Raw genomic sequence first — 16,514 nt, forward strand, 5'->3', positions numbered from 1 at the left:
ATCCCGTCGCATCTATTCATATACATAGTCCTTTTGTTCGCAAGTACATCAATGCATAGATACCGCGTATAGTTAATCCGATTATTATGTCACTTCAACAACGAATAGACCATGCTGTGTGTTTTGTCGAAGGGAACTCTATTGTGTTATTCTTTTGTCTACCTGTGTTTTCGCGGAAGGTGTAAAACGGGTGATGGAATGCAGTTTAAAATTTCCGCCAAGGCCGAATCATTTCACATTTTGAGTGCATTGTAGCCGACGGCTACCCAACTAAAGGCTGCTAGTCAGGTGTAGGAATGCGTGTATTTGGATTCGTCTATAGGTAAAATTATGAGTCCTGCCTGGCTGGTGAAAATTTTTAGGATCCAATTCCAAAATTTGGTAAATTTTATTAAAAGCGAGTGCAGTGCCAGTGTGATCAGGAAAATTTGCATATCTCTTGGTGGTATGTATTACTATTATATCAGAAAGACAATCATTTAATAAATTGTTTGTTGGAATGGAATATCCGAGCCGCGCCGGGTCCCAAAAAAAATCATGAAAAGGTAAATACGATTACGGACATGAAAGGTAGCAGAATTCTGCACCATAACACACTGAACATGACATAACGAAAGCTCGAAACTCGGCGCTATTTCGAGTTTTGAATATATACCACAAAGAAATCAGAGTAACAAATTAAAAATATTAATGGATTATTTTATCAGAAAGACATTTAAATCGTTCACGAAAAGGAATCTTACCGTAGAAGACCTGAACCAAGTAGCTAGCTGCTTCCATGCCAATGACATGCGTTCGCGTTGTATCAGGGAATAGTTGTATCGATGAACAACAAACATCCTCTTTCTCCGCTGAGGTGAAATATGGGCTATTAACCGGCAAGTAGCAAAAAGCATCCGGAAAAATGTTGAAATAAAATTGAATCTTAAAAGTTTCCTGATAATTAAATAAATAGGCCTACAGGGTCTATGTTTTAGTTCTCGAAGCCTCAATGCTGTGTGTGTATAGTGTACTGACCAGCAGTGTCGACCAGAGGTCTGCACTCGACCCTGGCATTTTGTGAACTGACACGGTCACGTGACGCTACCGATTGATAATATGCTTGCGTGATTACGTAATCTCAGCATGATGTCGTCTCCTCCTCTGACCCGATACTATATTAATGTCCACATTCTGGGTGCACATTTCGGGCGTCCCGCATCCCCCACCAAATACACACTTAATCCTGGCTGTAGGATAGGACTGGATAATTCATTCCTCAATCATGTCAGTGGCATCATCATTTTTGCCAGGTTAAACTGTGAAAGTACATTTGCGAAAAGCGTACAATAATCCCGGCCCCCAACTCAACACAAAAGTTAGCAAATCTTTCAAAGGCCCACTTTGTAAGGACAACATTTAGCCAAAAACAACCCACATATGACACTAAATATTGACATAAAAATTCCTGGATTTTCTCAAGTACCCCTTTTATCCAAATTTCACGGACAGTGCAAATTAAATACCCCTATTTTGCCAATTTCGAGGTCCTTGCTACTGGTAAAAAAATAACCCCTTTTCTGCGCAATTTGGTAACTTTCATGGTTGTCAACTTTTGTGTTGAGTTGGGGCCGGGACAATAATTTGCCATCTTTACATCAATTTGATCAATAATCAAGGTGGATTTGATCTAGAGACCAGAGGAAGGTGCACGCCGCAACGTAGTTAATTTTGGGAGCCGGGGACCGGGACAACTTCACCTATAAGCCATGGTTGACATAATGTTGCTGAAAAGCTAGCTAAAATTATCCAATTTTACTGAATATCCATCCATCGCATCTTGTCTCTGCCGTATACGCACAATATAGGTCTATCTAGCCGCACGCGTTACCATACGCTATCTTATCTCTGGAGTGCTTAGCACAATATTCCAGCTGCCTTTTTTGATACCCCCAAATGGCTACCAAATTAATTTGGAAAAAAGATAGTCATTTACTGTTAGTCATTTAGAAATGCTCTAAAGGACCCCGGGGAAGGGGTGGTAGGGACGTAAATGGAAAATTAAAAAGTGAGGTCGCTTTTATAACATCGTGCATCATTTCGTAATACCCTCGATTTAAGATCATGCATTATGTGCATTTCGGGTTCAATTTTAGGCTTATATCATTATGAAAAATAAAATTATGTATTCAGAACCATGCAGTACCATAAAACAACAACACTGTAATATACATCAGGACAGTGGATGGTGTACCGACCTAGCTCAAAATACCTGGACTGTCAATTCATATTGTTGGTTTTTTATCTTTGCTCATTGACTCACATAATATTTATCATTGTTTAAATTCATCAAGGTTTGATTTCTTAACACTGGTTAGCTGTTGTGAATTGGTCGAATCGTGGTATCCTGTGAAAAGTAATGACCTCTGGCGAAAATTGTTGTGGTTATTTTGAAGCGGGTTTGACGAAAAATTCAAATATTACAGTTACACTTTTGTAGGTCTTGTGGTACTTCAGATGTAAAGAGTGTCGAAACGAAACATCTTCATAAAACGACACATATCTCTACACGCTCAAGAAAGGCAATAAATTAAGGGGGTACTACACCCATTGATTTTTTTTTTGTTGCATTTTTTTGCATTTGGGAAGAAATTACAACAAAAATTGGACAAAGTGGTATGCAAAATGAAGGGCAAATCTTCTCGTTTTATTGGTGGCATCGGTATCAATGTAGCTTACATGCTTTTGAAGATAGAAGCCCAAAGGAGGTACATCACTGATGATTTAAATTCACTTCATTTTGGAAAACTTACTATCAACGGATTTCGTTAAAACTTTGGATATGTGTTGCTAACACATTATAGGAAATAAAGTTGATATGTAAAATGGGAATAAGTGGTTCCTGATTTCTTTTATGACTTCATGAACTTGGTGCTCCACAACTATCAAAAAAGGAACTGGTTAAAATGCTTCTATTTTCAATGTTGAGCTATATTTTGTATTTTTAACTTGCGACATTATTGCACTGAAACTTAATTAAGGGGGTACTACACCCCTGGCCAAATTTATGCCTATTTTTGCATTTTTCTCAAAAATTATAGCACATTGGTGACAAGTAAGATATGTATATTATAGGGGCAAGGACTACAACTACTGTACTGATATTTTTCAGCAACTAAAAGCAAGTAGTTATTGATTTATTGATCAAATATTGGTTTTCCCTCATTTTTGACTGTAACCCCACAACTGTTGTCTGTGCTGAAATGAAATGTACAGTGCAGTAGTTGTAGTCCTTGCCCCTATAATATACATATCTTACTTGTCCTCAATGCGCTATAATTTTTAAGAGAGATGCAAAAATAGGCATAAATTTGGGCAGGGGTGTAGTACCCCCTTAGGTAACAGGTTACCACAACCATACTACAGCAATGTTGAAAAAAATTGTATTTCTTGCCACCTATACAACCATATTGGGTATAGTTTTCCGTAAGCTTAACTTTTGTGATTTTGGTAACTATTTTATATTTATTTGTGAAATCCATCTCAACTAGGCATTCTAAATTGTACTCACCATTTACATCCCAAGGTATATTAGTATATCCACCATGCACTTCTCGATATATATCCAGTTAAAGACAGAATATCAAAATTATGCCTCATTATGATATCACAGACTCTCACATGTGTATTCAAAATTGATGCTTAAATTTGACCTGAACCAATTGACCTATAACCTGACACACGGTGACCTAATAGCCTTTTCTTCTCCTAACAACACAATATAGTATTAAATTGACTAATGACTATGCATCCATTGTATAAGTGTTTATTTAATTTATTCAGTGTTATATCATGGTAGGTATTTTGCATGCACCACTAGATTTTCTATAGAGAGTATAACAAAGGATTTAATGTATTCTATTCATGTACCCTACTTGAACATGTTGAACATGTTGAAAAGGATAAATTATGGTTTGTTATGAAACACAGATCTGAGTTACTAGGATACAGTAAACAAAAAATATATAGGGCTAAAATGACTTACTAAAATGGTTTAAAATCACTTTGTATGTAGATATATTTTATAAGTTCAGGACATGAGGTGATGAACATATTTATGTACGTCATAAATTTGCAAGAAAAAAAAAAAGAAGAGGGTACTGATAAAAATCAGGGTATTATTCCCCTTAAAGGGGCATTTCGTGATCCACAGCCTCATCCCCCACTTTTCTCAAAAAAGTTGAGATTTTTATCACTGGAAACCTCTGGCTACATAATGTTTATGTACAAAATATTTCTTGCAGATTATTTCGTTTAGCAAAGATATCGTGAAATTTGAATTTCGTTCTGGTGCACCAGAACGAAATTACAACGCATTGTCTATGGAGCAGTGTAATACACATAATCATGCATAACTCGCGAACGCAAAATCGGAATCAACTGAAATTTTGGGAATAGGTTTTTTCGTGGATATCTAATAAAAAATGACATAAATAGAGGATGCTAGGATCACGAAATACTCCTTTAAGCAATTTTTGAAAGTACATGTTTTGCATCCCATTCATTTAAATCTTAAAGGTGTAACTTTTCATTAATCCCTCCCGTGGTTTTTTTGGAGATGAAAGACCTTGACTACTCCGACACGCCTGAAAGTCATAATGTACGATCTTATAATATGAAATTGTTTTTTTGTTTTCAAACCTGTTTTTTTTTTTTTTTTTTTTTTTTTTGCTACATGTATATTATATTCGTATGCCTATACATGCATGTTCCAACTTAAACCTGAATGGAATCAGTCACATTCACTGTGTTTGTAGGTCAGCAGAGCGATTTCGACATGTCGTATAATATCATGATTACGACATATTGTCCCCCATAGAGCTCCACGTTAAATGACCAAAATAGCCAGTGGGGTTTCTGTCACATTCGTTAAATAATAATAATAACAACCTATAGAGAGTATCCACTTTACTCATGTGTGACTTCTAACAAAAGGCGCTGATTTCCGTAGTATTTCTTATTCAGACTAATTCAATGCATGACCTCGGAGTTACCTGCATGACTCTTGGCGGGCTATTTTGAAACAGTCATGGTTGCACATGCAGGTACTTCTTTTGAAAGTCCTAAACAAGGTATAGCAGTCGTTGATAGGATATGCAGCTTATAGAACACGGATAACCTCTATTGGTCCCAACCAAATGATATAACGTGAATGGATGCTATCTACTGAAGAAAGGTAGCATGGCAAAGGGATCCGTTTCATATTGATACGTTCAGTATAGTCACATCTATATATCATAATTTAATATGCCATGATTTCTCACATCTGTCTTAGAACGGACATTTACATTGTCAATGAAATATCTGAATTCGACATTAAGCTCTGATATGTGCTATACAACTCCACGTGAATGCTATCTACTGAAGATAGCAACCGGACCAATTCACATTCATAATATACTTTCAGTGTTATCTTTGATCACTGATGACGTCACATCATTATTTTAATTCACCAGGGTTTGCTTAATAGTTTCTAAGGACACTCCAAAAATGAAATTCATAATTGGACAACCTGGTAGGCGCGGCCCAGGCAGGTGATGAGACTTTACGTGGATGGCTGCTATCTACTGAAGATAGCAAAGGGTCAAAATATTATTATGTTGTATCATTTTGGTTCACCGGTAATATCATTATAAACCATCTATAAGTATACACTGGTCCTTTTCAGTGTTCGTATTATGTAACCAGGCCAGCAAAAAAGGCGTGTGATGTGACGTGCCCAGCCCACATAAATAAAAACATGCAGTGGTGTAGGGCAAATGGAGGTAGGCGACTTTCAGGGTGGAAACTTGACAAAAATGGATCAACAAAGGCCTAAATGTTTCAAATATCACAGAGGTCAGCGTCCCACAGGGGGTGAGATATGTTCCAAAGGGGAGGGGGAAGCTGCTCTCCTTGTCCCCCTTGGCTACGCATGTCTAAAAAGCTCCAGTTTTTGTGAATATTATTAAATTACATGAAAATGTGTCTCAATAGGTCCCAATTGAATGAAAAAATTGTATAAAGGTCCACCTTTTGATTGAAATGTTGCAATAAAAATCTACTCGGGGTAAATTCTACTTTTACATCCTTTTTTGAAGTCCGCACCCGCGTAAAATAAATCCTGCATGGTCCTGTCTGCAACTATATATTGGGCTGTTCCAGCTGAAATCCATACACCCCCTATAGCCTGGTCATGCTAGACATGGGAATGGGAATAACTGAATGAGTTTCTCCATTTAAAATCTACACTCCCTGTGCGGGAGATCAAAACAATTGTTTTGTTGCCCAAACATGACAAAAATTTGGAGGGTTGGTAGGTCAATCTTTTTTATGGGCCCTTCCTCCATTTTGAAAAGGCTAGTATATTGACAAATGCTTTTTTCCGTATTACGGCAAAACATTGTGCATTTTTGGACTGAATTTAAATGGAAATACTGCTTGTTTTTAATCACATATGCATTTAATGAATAAAATGAGTGAATAACAAATATAACATCCTTGATACTGTCAAAATATAGACCAAAGATTTTTTAATTTTTGGTCGATCAAGGAAGGCAGCAGGTGGATAATGTATTTCGACTGAATAGCCCATTTTGTTGTTCTATATAATGTTGGCCATCACATTCATAGACTTGATACACTTTGTATTTTACACGATTTTGTCATATTATTTTATCTCTATCAGGAGAACACCTTGGCTTGATATTTTGTGGACAAGAAAAAAACACAATGACACATTTTTCTTCATTTCAGACATAAAACCTTCAATTTTTTATTTCAAACAATATTTATATATTAACATCTTCAGATCCATGTACAGTTTATAGTATCAGTCTCTCGAAAGACTAGTTTTTCACTATTTGGCTAACAAAAAAAATGCAAACACACTATCAAAGTTTACTAAATATATACTACAAATAATCCGATTGGCTAGTTAACACTTTAAACAGCCAATCACATTGTGGGAGATTAACATTACCTTACCTGATTGGCTGCTGACTATGTGTGAAGACAGAGATTGACCAATAAGATGGGCATATTATATTGCCCTTTACCTGATTGGTCAATAGTCTTATATTTACATTTCAGCAGCCAATCATGTTAGAGAAAATGCTATAATTTTTATCTTATGCTTTGCCCAATGATCACCAATATATCCCATCTGTTCATGGTAATCATATTGTAAACACACACTGTACAGGGTAGTAAATAAATAAAGTTAAAAACAAAGAAATCAGGCTACTATCTGAAATACTACACTTTTGATTGGTCCATTGTTACACTACACATGCCATTGGCAAATTTGACCAATGACTATATTTAAAAATTAGTGACTTGTACACAAAATTCAAGTCACACACAGTGGACATTTTGAATACTATTTGTAGTTCTGATGTGGTGATGAGTATGAGAAAATTGATTTCTTTTGAAGACATAAATCTTCTCAAAATGAATTCTACCTTTTGCTGCAAAAGGTCACCAGGCAAATATTTTTGAAACAATTCTACAGTAAAATCAAAGGAAATATGACAAAATGTACCTTAGTTGTTATGGTTACACAATGACCGTAATCCACCTCTTTAACATACATGTTTTTATCCTTATTCAATACCAACTCTTCCACATTGGCAATTAAGAGCCAACTAATGGACCAATCAATTTCAACTATCTTAGAACAACAACAAAAACTTAAAATATTACGAATGAGGGCAAACCAAAAAAAATTCTGGCAAAAATTCTATCTACATTGGCTAAATCCTGAAGTTTTCTGATTTCATTGCACGGCAAATCGGTCAACTACACTGCAGTCAAACAAATCATAAATAAAAACAAAATAATGTTTGAAATCCAGTCATATGAAAAGGCACATATCACAATGTGCTAATGTTCACAGCAGTGTGTCATTCATTTTTACAACATATTGGCACCTTTTATCATCATGATAGCGCCCTCTACAGATCAATTTCTGCACACTGCATAAAATGGAACTACATGCAAAAATTGGCAAACAAATTTCCTGTATGGCATGTAAAAAAATGCTTTTGAAGTTTTGCTTGATAGAAATTCCCTTGACACAGTCTCTTTTTAGGTATATTTACAGGAGAAAATAATTATATTGCACAAACACACGAAGCACACACTCATATGGACTCATACAGGAGGGAAAACTGAAAACCGTATTCAAATACAAATTATGTTGCCATGGAAATCAAGTCTTCCAATTGTATAACACATTTGTATCTTTCATATGTATAGTAGTTCAGGTACAAATGTTTATGTTTATAGAAAATAATAAAAAATTACAATTCAGTCTTTCTGCCAAGCCTCTTTCAAACAGAAATTAGAAATGAAAAGTACTAATATACACATTAATTCTGTTTTTCTGTTATGTACTAGTTCCTATCCCCTGCATTTCCAAATCTCTTGCTCTCTTCAAAACCCAATCTTTCCAGATTCTAACAAATTCTAATTCCTATTTTTCCTACAAAACCCAGATTCTGTGAAATTCCAAGAGGTAACCATGGTTACCTTTACAGAAATTGTCATCATACAGAATGGATGCAAAAAGAATGTTTAACTACTTTAAATTTTTTGGGAATGTTTTGCGAAGTACTTTTCTCAAACACATACCAGCTCTTGGAATGGGCTATTCCAGTTGAGATCTACACCCCCTAAGGAAGACATTTTCTACACAGGGAGTATGAATTTCAAATGGGGTTACCTGACTGGGTGACTCCATTTGATATCTACACCCTGTAAAGGAGATTTAGGTCATGTCTTCAATAGGGGGTGTATGAATAGCCCAATGCTTATGTGCTTTGAAACATTTTGACATACATACTGCAGATTAAATACGCAATGAATTCATAAATTTGTACTAAATAACTTATCAATACTGAACAGGGAAAAGAAACTTTCAATGCTGAATAGAAACGTTGGTATAAATAGACAAATAAATAAAAAAGCCAAGTAAAATACAGCAAATACTCTGTTTTACTTCAGGAGATATCTGCCTCCCAAGTGAATACACTGTAACTGCTTTGTTAATTCATACCAGATACTGCCTTTTACTTGGGAACAGGTTGATTTGCCTCACTGACAAAACACGCTATCAGCTATGTTGTTTACTAGCTAGATACTGTATTGTGAAGCAAAGCCATCTTGTAAGTAAATAGGTAGTATCTGCTGTGTTGTCAAATATTGTGATTTTACTCAGGGAGGGAGGGGTGCATTATCTTGGCATGCCAACCTGCACAACTTACATCATGTATATGAAGGGCAGCGCAGACCCATGCAGCTGAACAAATGATGGGCATGTGATATGAATCATTTCACTTGTATTTGGAGATGTTAACCCCATGAGTACTACCTTCTGATTGGTTACAAAAAGACATCTGTTGAGCCAATCAGCAACATGGTAACATTTTTTATAGAAACTGTCTTTTAATTGGTGACTCTGATGATTGCATCAAGTAACCAACCAATCAGAAATGCTATAAGACAGGCAGTAGTTCTCCGGGGTTTAATCAAGTTTTTGGCAAATATTGTCAACTTTAGCTGTGTGAAAGTAAACATAACACTTGTGCCAGCTGGCCACTTTAATTTGACTAATATATGCAAATCCAGGAAAAAGACATATCTCTATGCAAATATATGCAAATATATGCAAACATGAATATTCTAAAGGTACTTATCCATCAAGTAATGAAAATTGTACATGCCACACCATGTCTGAAACAACTGTTTGATATAACATTATTATGGCAATTATAAACTGTGATATTTTATCAAATTGGTAACCTGTTGGGACATTAAGACAAACTGTGATGTTTTAGCACAAAATGAAATTCATATGAATCATCAAAACTGTGTCATTGTATGATGAAAAATGTACGCAAATAACGCATGAAAACGGTTCCGACAACAACGGTCTCAAATGTCGGTACTTGATGAGCTTTCAATAATAGCAAAATCGATGCAATATTGATCTGTTTTATATGAAATCATCGCACACATGACACAATCTCATGTTTCGCTGTAGCATCCTTAATTACATATTAACAACAAATTTTAATAACTTAACAATAGCTTATCAAAACAAAAAATATGCTATTTACTACATTTGAGTCTACAATTCATTTGTTATACCAAGCTGCAAAGTATCAGAATATTCATTTGTCTATTGTCTTTATGGTTAATAATTATGAAATTTGAATAAAAATATGAAAAAGGATATTTCAACAATACCTCATTACCATGGCAGCTGCATGCTTTAAGTAACCTTTGTCATTCTTTGGCCTTTCTGTTTCTGAATATAAATAAATACTCTAAACAAACTCTCTGTCAGAAATGTACACATAGAAACTTAATTTTTCATGTTGATGAACTCTTGTGTATGATATATAAATTAATAGAAAGCACACATTATTTGGTAAGCAAAACACACAGCAGCATCTACTCCATGTAAGTGTTTATATCCGCATACAGAATTATTCACAATCTCTGACAAGTGATGAAATTTCAATTCTCTTTTTTAATTCAGAAGTTTACTCTCGATTTGTGAAGACAAATCTTGTGGAAATTAACACTTATACAATAGTGTGTCCTCTACAAGTAACACTGTATCTTCTTTGCTAATTACCAGTTGATACTTCCATCTTCTTTGGGGAGCAGGCCATTTAAAAACCATCTTGCAGGTAAAACTAAAAGCCTACCAGTATTTATGTAAGACCAGTAAGATATGGCAATTTTACTTTGGGGGCAAATAATGGGCTATTCCATATAAAATCCACACTACCCCTGTGGAAGATGTTGGAAATATCTTCCACAGGGGGAGTATCAATTTCATACACCCTCTGAGAAAGATTCAACCTGAATCTTCCACAGATGGAGGCAAATTTTAGTAGAATTGGTCAATTTGCTCATTCCATTTGAAATTCATACTCCCCTGTGGAAGAAATTTCCAAAATTTTCCACAGGAGTATGGACTTTAAATTGATTGACTCAATTAAAGTGATTAACAAAAATAGCTGTATATTTCCTGTGCTGCTATGTAATTTATATAGAGATACTATTTGTTACTACTTTGAAAGGACAGTAGCGCAATGAAGCACTTATTGCAACATATACATCACAATGGACTCTTATTTGAAAGAATAAAATACATAATACCCTGAAAGACAAAATATTGCAAAATCTCGCGTGATAGAACATATGTCATGACTATGGCTGATTATGTAAAATATCACATAGTTCTGTCTGAGTTTGAATAATGTTCCTAATATTTTGTAATCTCTATCAGTCTCATCCACAAAGACAAAGTTCAGACCTGTATGCATTAGGGTGATAATAAACTGCGTAACCACTTTTGAAAGTCAATCTCATCCCCTCAAAAAAAGCAAGGGCCAATTTTAATACAGGTTTTTGAACTGTGTAATTGCCAATGATACTACTGAAGCTTAAAAGCCTTGATTACATAGACCATGTAGACTGTGCAAAATTCAATTTAGTAGCCCTTGCACAGGGCTGACATCAATCAACACAGTCTTATATACTCAACTTGGTTTCAATGTCCATCTTGTGTAGAATAAAGATGACAAGTTTCAGTATTAATATCATCGGTAAACATATGAAATCATATTTGAGTACACAAACATAATGAAAGGATTTTCAACAAACTGGTACATGACAAGCTAAACATGGAAAAGGTTTTTATATCAACAAATAAACCAGTCTTAATTTGAATTGTCCACGGATGCTTTTCATCTTTTTATAGCAAATTGGTCTTTTCATATTTGCCACTTATTTAAAAAACAAATCCATTGTCAATTGTTTAAATTGGTTAAGTACTTGCAGTAGTTTTTTGCTTGAGTCATAACTATAATTTGATTGAAAAATTACCCGAAAGCAGTGTCCTTTGATTTGGCGTAACTAATAATGCCAGGTAGTAGATGAAAAGAAAACACGAAATTGTTTGCTTTTGAAATGAAAAATGAAACCATTTGTCCTGTTTCAAGCTTGTTTTGTAACTCCAATCATAAACCTTACAGACATTGAAGCATACAAATATGATTATGGTATAAAAGCCTTAATTACAAGTTAATGCCATCCAAAATAATGATGATGAATTTGTCTAAATCCAGTAAAACCATGATTAAAGTCTGCCCATTCATTTGGTCTGGCAATACTCAACTCATAAATGATGTCCAACAAAAAATTAAGAAATATAAATAACTATTTTTGTGCAAATTAAGTACTTCTTGGCTTTTGAAGTTGGCTATACTGGCTCTGCTCTCCATAGTAAAAAAGACAGTAACTGTTAATTAATAACAATGTTGATACAGCCTTCTTACCTAGGTGTCTTGTATTCAGTCTGCTCACAAAGTCAGTATGCAGTATCTACAAGTAAAGGACATAGCAGATACAGTGTTTTGAGTTGGGAGGCTGATAGTTTTGCTCCCAAAGTAATCCACCAAGTAGTTACTGCATTTTGACATTGGAAAGCAGAGCTATTTTGCAAACAATGCCTTGATGTTTATTAACACCGATTAATATTTCCTGAGAGAGGTTGAAGATTAAATCCTTGTGGCTGTACACCACCAGAATATTAACATTTTTTAGTTTTATTTTGTAACATTTGCTTCCTGTACACTGACTGTCCACAATACAATAAACATACAAAGAACATTGTTTTCTTACCAAAATTTACACAGAGAAATACCTCATCTGTATTGCTATAAATAAGCTTCATTTTGTGGTTTCAAATAATACAAAATAAGGAACAAAATTCTTATGTCCATCAATTCAGCCTCAGATCCAAAGGGTGTTTTTTTTTTCTTTTCTTTTTATAAACAAGATTTTTCATGAATTTTTGTACATAATCAAGTATGGGGATATGAGGCAGTTCAGTATACATGTGGCAGCTATCAAAAATGATGTAGCAGGGGAATTGTCTCTGTAATAGCTCCCTTGAGTTAGTAATCTACCTTGCTGGTCAGTCCTTCCAAGTAATCGCGGCAAATATATTTCTTGTAAGGTAACAGTTTCCTTTTTTAGGGTTCTCCATATCCGATGTCCAATTTGCAGAAAACGTAAATCTGTTTGCGATGTTATTTTGCCGTCAATTTCATTTCAAAGGGGAAAGGACTTGGAGTACTGGAAGTATGTATCCAGAGCTCTACAAATACCCAAAAGTACCAAAATATTAAAAATCAAAATAGATTTGATGTACTAATTTTTGGAATCTTTCCTCATGAATGAAACAAAATTTTCTACTTGTCTCCCAAAGTCAAAATAGAGTATCTGCAAATGAATTGCATAACAGTTACTGCAGATGCAGGTGATTGAGAGCTGATTTTTAATAAGCTTACCAAGTCATCTCCACCTTCATTTGCTGAACGTCACATCATTTAATAATCCTTGTGAAAGACAAAGTAATCAAATTTCTTTCAAGCACTACCAGTGCCGTCCTTTTTAAAGACATTTCTTGTTTTCAGCAGTTTCATCCTCTCCATGATTGAGTCAGTGTGCGGCACTGATATTAAGCGAGGAAACAAAAACAAAAGCGCCCTCATTTGAATTCCTGCTTTGGTGTAATTGTAGTAGGTGTGCCGGGACTGAGGGAGCCTGGTGAGCAGGGGTTGTGCAAGCTTGTCTGTCCATTTTCACCATCTTGCCACTTATCAATGGATCTTCGTCTGGCATTCATGAAGAAGTTGCTAACAGTACTAAGTTCCAAACCAAGCTGCTGTGCAATGGTCATCTGCATCTCTTTGGACGGCCTTTTTGTCTCCTTGAATATGGCATGCAGTGTCCTCCTCTGGATGTCAGTGAAGACCAGGCGTGGTTTCTTGATGTGGCTGTTGGAGGGTGGTGATTTTGCGTCTTCTTCTTTCTTTTTGCAAGCTGAAGAAGAAAAAAAGACAGAATATAGATGGTTAATGCAAATTCAATGTGAAGTGAACAAGGAATGATAGAAATGCACAGCAAAGTTTGTAATTGTTAAGATAACCAGCATCATGCCAGTAAAATAGTTTTACCTATAAATATCTTTCAAATGGGTTTCTTTGTATTTTATAATTATAATTTCTCTGTTTGTTTTTGTTATTGTTGTTTTAACTATTACTGTTATTGTTGTTGTTGCATGTTAGTTTTAATGTGTACACCCTGCCTTTCCTAGTCTCTTGATTCTGAGTCTTACAGTAATATATTGACATAGACCTACAATGGATCCAACTCTAAGCCAAAATGATCTTATCTCCCATGACAAACTTCATTAACCTCCATAGCGCAGTCAAAGCTCAAAATTGAGTTGCACATTCAAAGGCCATTCTACATTAGTATAATCTGCTCCCAATTCACAATAAGTTCAAATATTTCTCTGGAAAAATACTTATCCGATGAAAAATACTGGTTTCCAAAACAACAATCTGTTGATGGTCACGATAACATAAGATGGGCATTATTTAAACAAGCCAGTCATCTGCACTACAACTGCACATAAACACACACACTCCACGATATTTCAGGAAATCTTGCCACAGATGCGTACAAGAGTGGAGTAGCGCGTGGTTCTGTAGAGGTACTCCAAAACGTCATTGTCATGGCGATGGGGTTGCTATGTAAACATTAGCTACCATTTTAAAACATCCATGTAATAACAGTTGCACAAAAGGGATCAAATGGAAATACCAAGCTCTCATTGTACTGGTTTACTTATTTTTGTCGTGACAGATAAAGGGTCGCAAGTCATGCTTTGATGGGTTTTAGCAAAAATGGACCACATTGTCACAGCCAAAAATAATACACTTTGCCCAAAAATAACACAATTTTTCTGACAACTAATTAAGTTTTCATCCTGCCTGGTCAATGCACCAATTACCCAATAGGGACATGGATTTTAATGTGGACAGTCATTATTTGAATGAAAAAAATGCATCCAAAATTTGGCATATTTAACGGGCGAGCAGGCAAACACACAGAGTTCAAATTTCAAAATAAACACATTTTGATCTGATCGTAGCGCCCTCCGCAAATGATGGCACTGAAAAATTATCCCCACCAAATCATCCTGTGTACACAACGAGTCGTTGGCTCGCTGGTTAGTGTTGGCCTGCTGCGGTCGGCTACAAGACACCAAGATTCATTCATAGATGAGAATATGAGTGTATTAGGAGAATAATGGGATGTACGGATTATTATGAGGGATGCTGGTTTTTGACCTACTGAGTAACTCACATTTTAAGTTGAATTCTTTGAATGGCTGTATAATATAAAGGCAGGTGGAAGTATGAGATCTCATCCCTCCCACCTCAATTTCTGGGATTAGGCACAATGTTTTTTTCCAGATTTTTCAAAAATGAGACTTTTGATAAACAATTGTTTATTAAGTTTATTAGAGAACAAGGATCTTTTTGTGGTACTCTTGTGGGTTTGTCCCTCAGAATCTCACTAAATAAAAACAGTTTATTAGAGAACAAGGATCTTTTTGTGGTACTCTAGTGGGTTTGTCCCTCAGAATCTCAGTAAATAAAAACAGGGATGTGCGTGAGTATTGTTTGGAAAAAATCCCATGATACAAAAATGAAAACATGTGAATAAAATAATGTTCATCAGCTCGAGGGGAAAAGGTTCTTTTTCCCATAAAATAAAACCAAATTTCCCACAAAGATTGTATAATTTTTCACATTCTTTTTTATTATTCTCTAGGTATTATAATGTACAAGATTTTTTGTTTCTCTCGCTCTTTAAATCGAAATTTCTTGATAAACAACTTCCCGTATTTTCCATAAATTTTCCCCACAGCCTCAAGTTAACAACTATTCAGTTACTGAAAAGGCATCCCAACTACAATACTGTTAACTTCACATGTAAAGACAATACAACTAATTTAGCAATACTTTTCTAATCACAAATTAGTGCTTGCACCCTCATCAAACATGAGTCAAATTTTGGAAGACAAAACTAGATAGAAATACTACATCAATTGAAGTTTCTACTTCAAGTGCTCTCTGACATGAATTAATCTTGAAGGCCACACACATCAGGGTATTTCTGAATCACATCTAGGCCACTGTGCCATCTGTACTTTTACTGACGAGACTGAAAAAGTACGAGGAGCGAAATCAGGGAGAGAGAGAAACAGAGAGAGGGCAAGAGAGAGGAGAAAATGTAATTTGCTTAATCACATCAAGGGTTGCAACATCTGATGTATGCTAATAAAGAAACCCCACAAGAAGTACACAGTAGGAATATCTTCATTTTGGCACGAAACAAATATTTGTCATAACAATTCAGAATCTGTATTTGCAAGAGGGATATATAAACTGCTCTCCTGGTGGTGTTAAGGAGAGTGATTTTAAGCAAAGTTGTAAGGATTGTCATTTTTTTTTCTCATCTTGGTTAACATAATTTAGAATAGTTACATGTCCACATCACTTCTGCATTAGACTTGATCAATGAACAAAAATAATGAAAATCAGACAATTTTCATG

General features: G+C 35.3%; 1 protein-coding gene across 1 annotated transcript in view; it reads right to left on the reverse strand.

The window, feature by feature from the left end:
* Positions 1 to 10,159: 10,159 nt before the first annotated feature.
* LOC140138874 (one cut domain family member 2-like) overlaps positions 10,160 to 16,514 on the reverse strand; it is a 90,136-nt gene continuing 83,781 nt past the window's right edge. The window contains 1 exon segment of the mRNA XM_072160653.1: positions 10,160 to 13,926. Within this exon segment, the coding sequence (XP_072016754.1) occupies positions 13,592 to 13,926 (335 nt within the window). The 3' untranslated portion in view covers positions 10,160 to 13,591.

Source organism: Amphiura filiformis, chromosome 18 (genome assembly GCF_039555335.1).
Source record: "Amphiura filiformis chromosome 18, Afil_fr2py, whole genome shotgun sequence".
NCBI classification, from domain to species: domain Eukaryota; kingdom Metazoa; phylum Echinodermata; class Ophiuroidea; order Amphilepidida; family Amphiuridae; genus Amphiura; species Amphiura filiformis.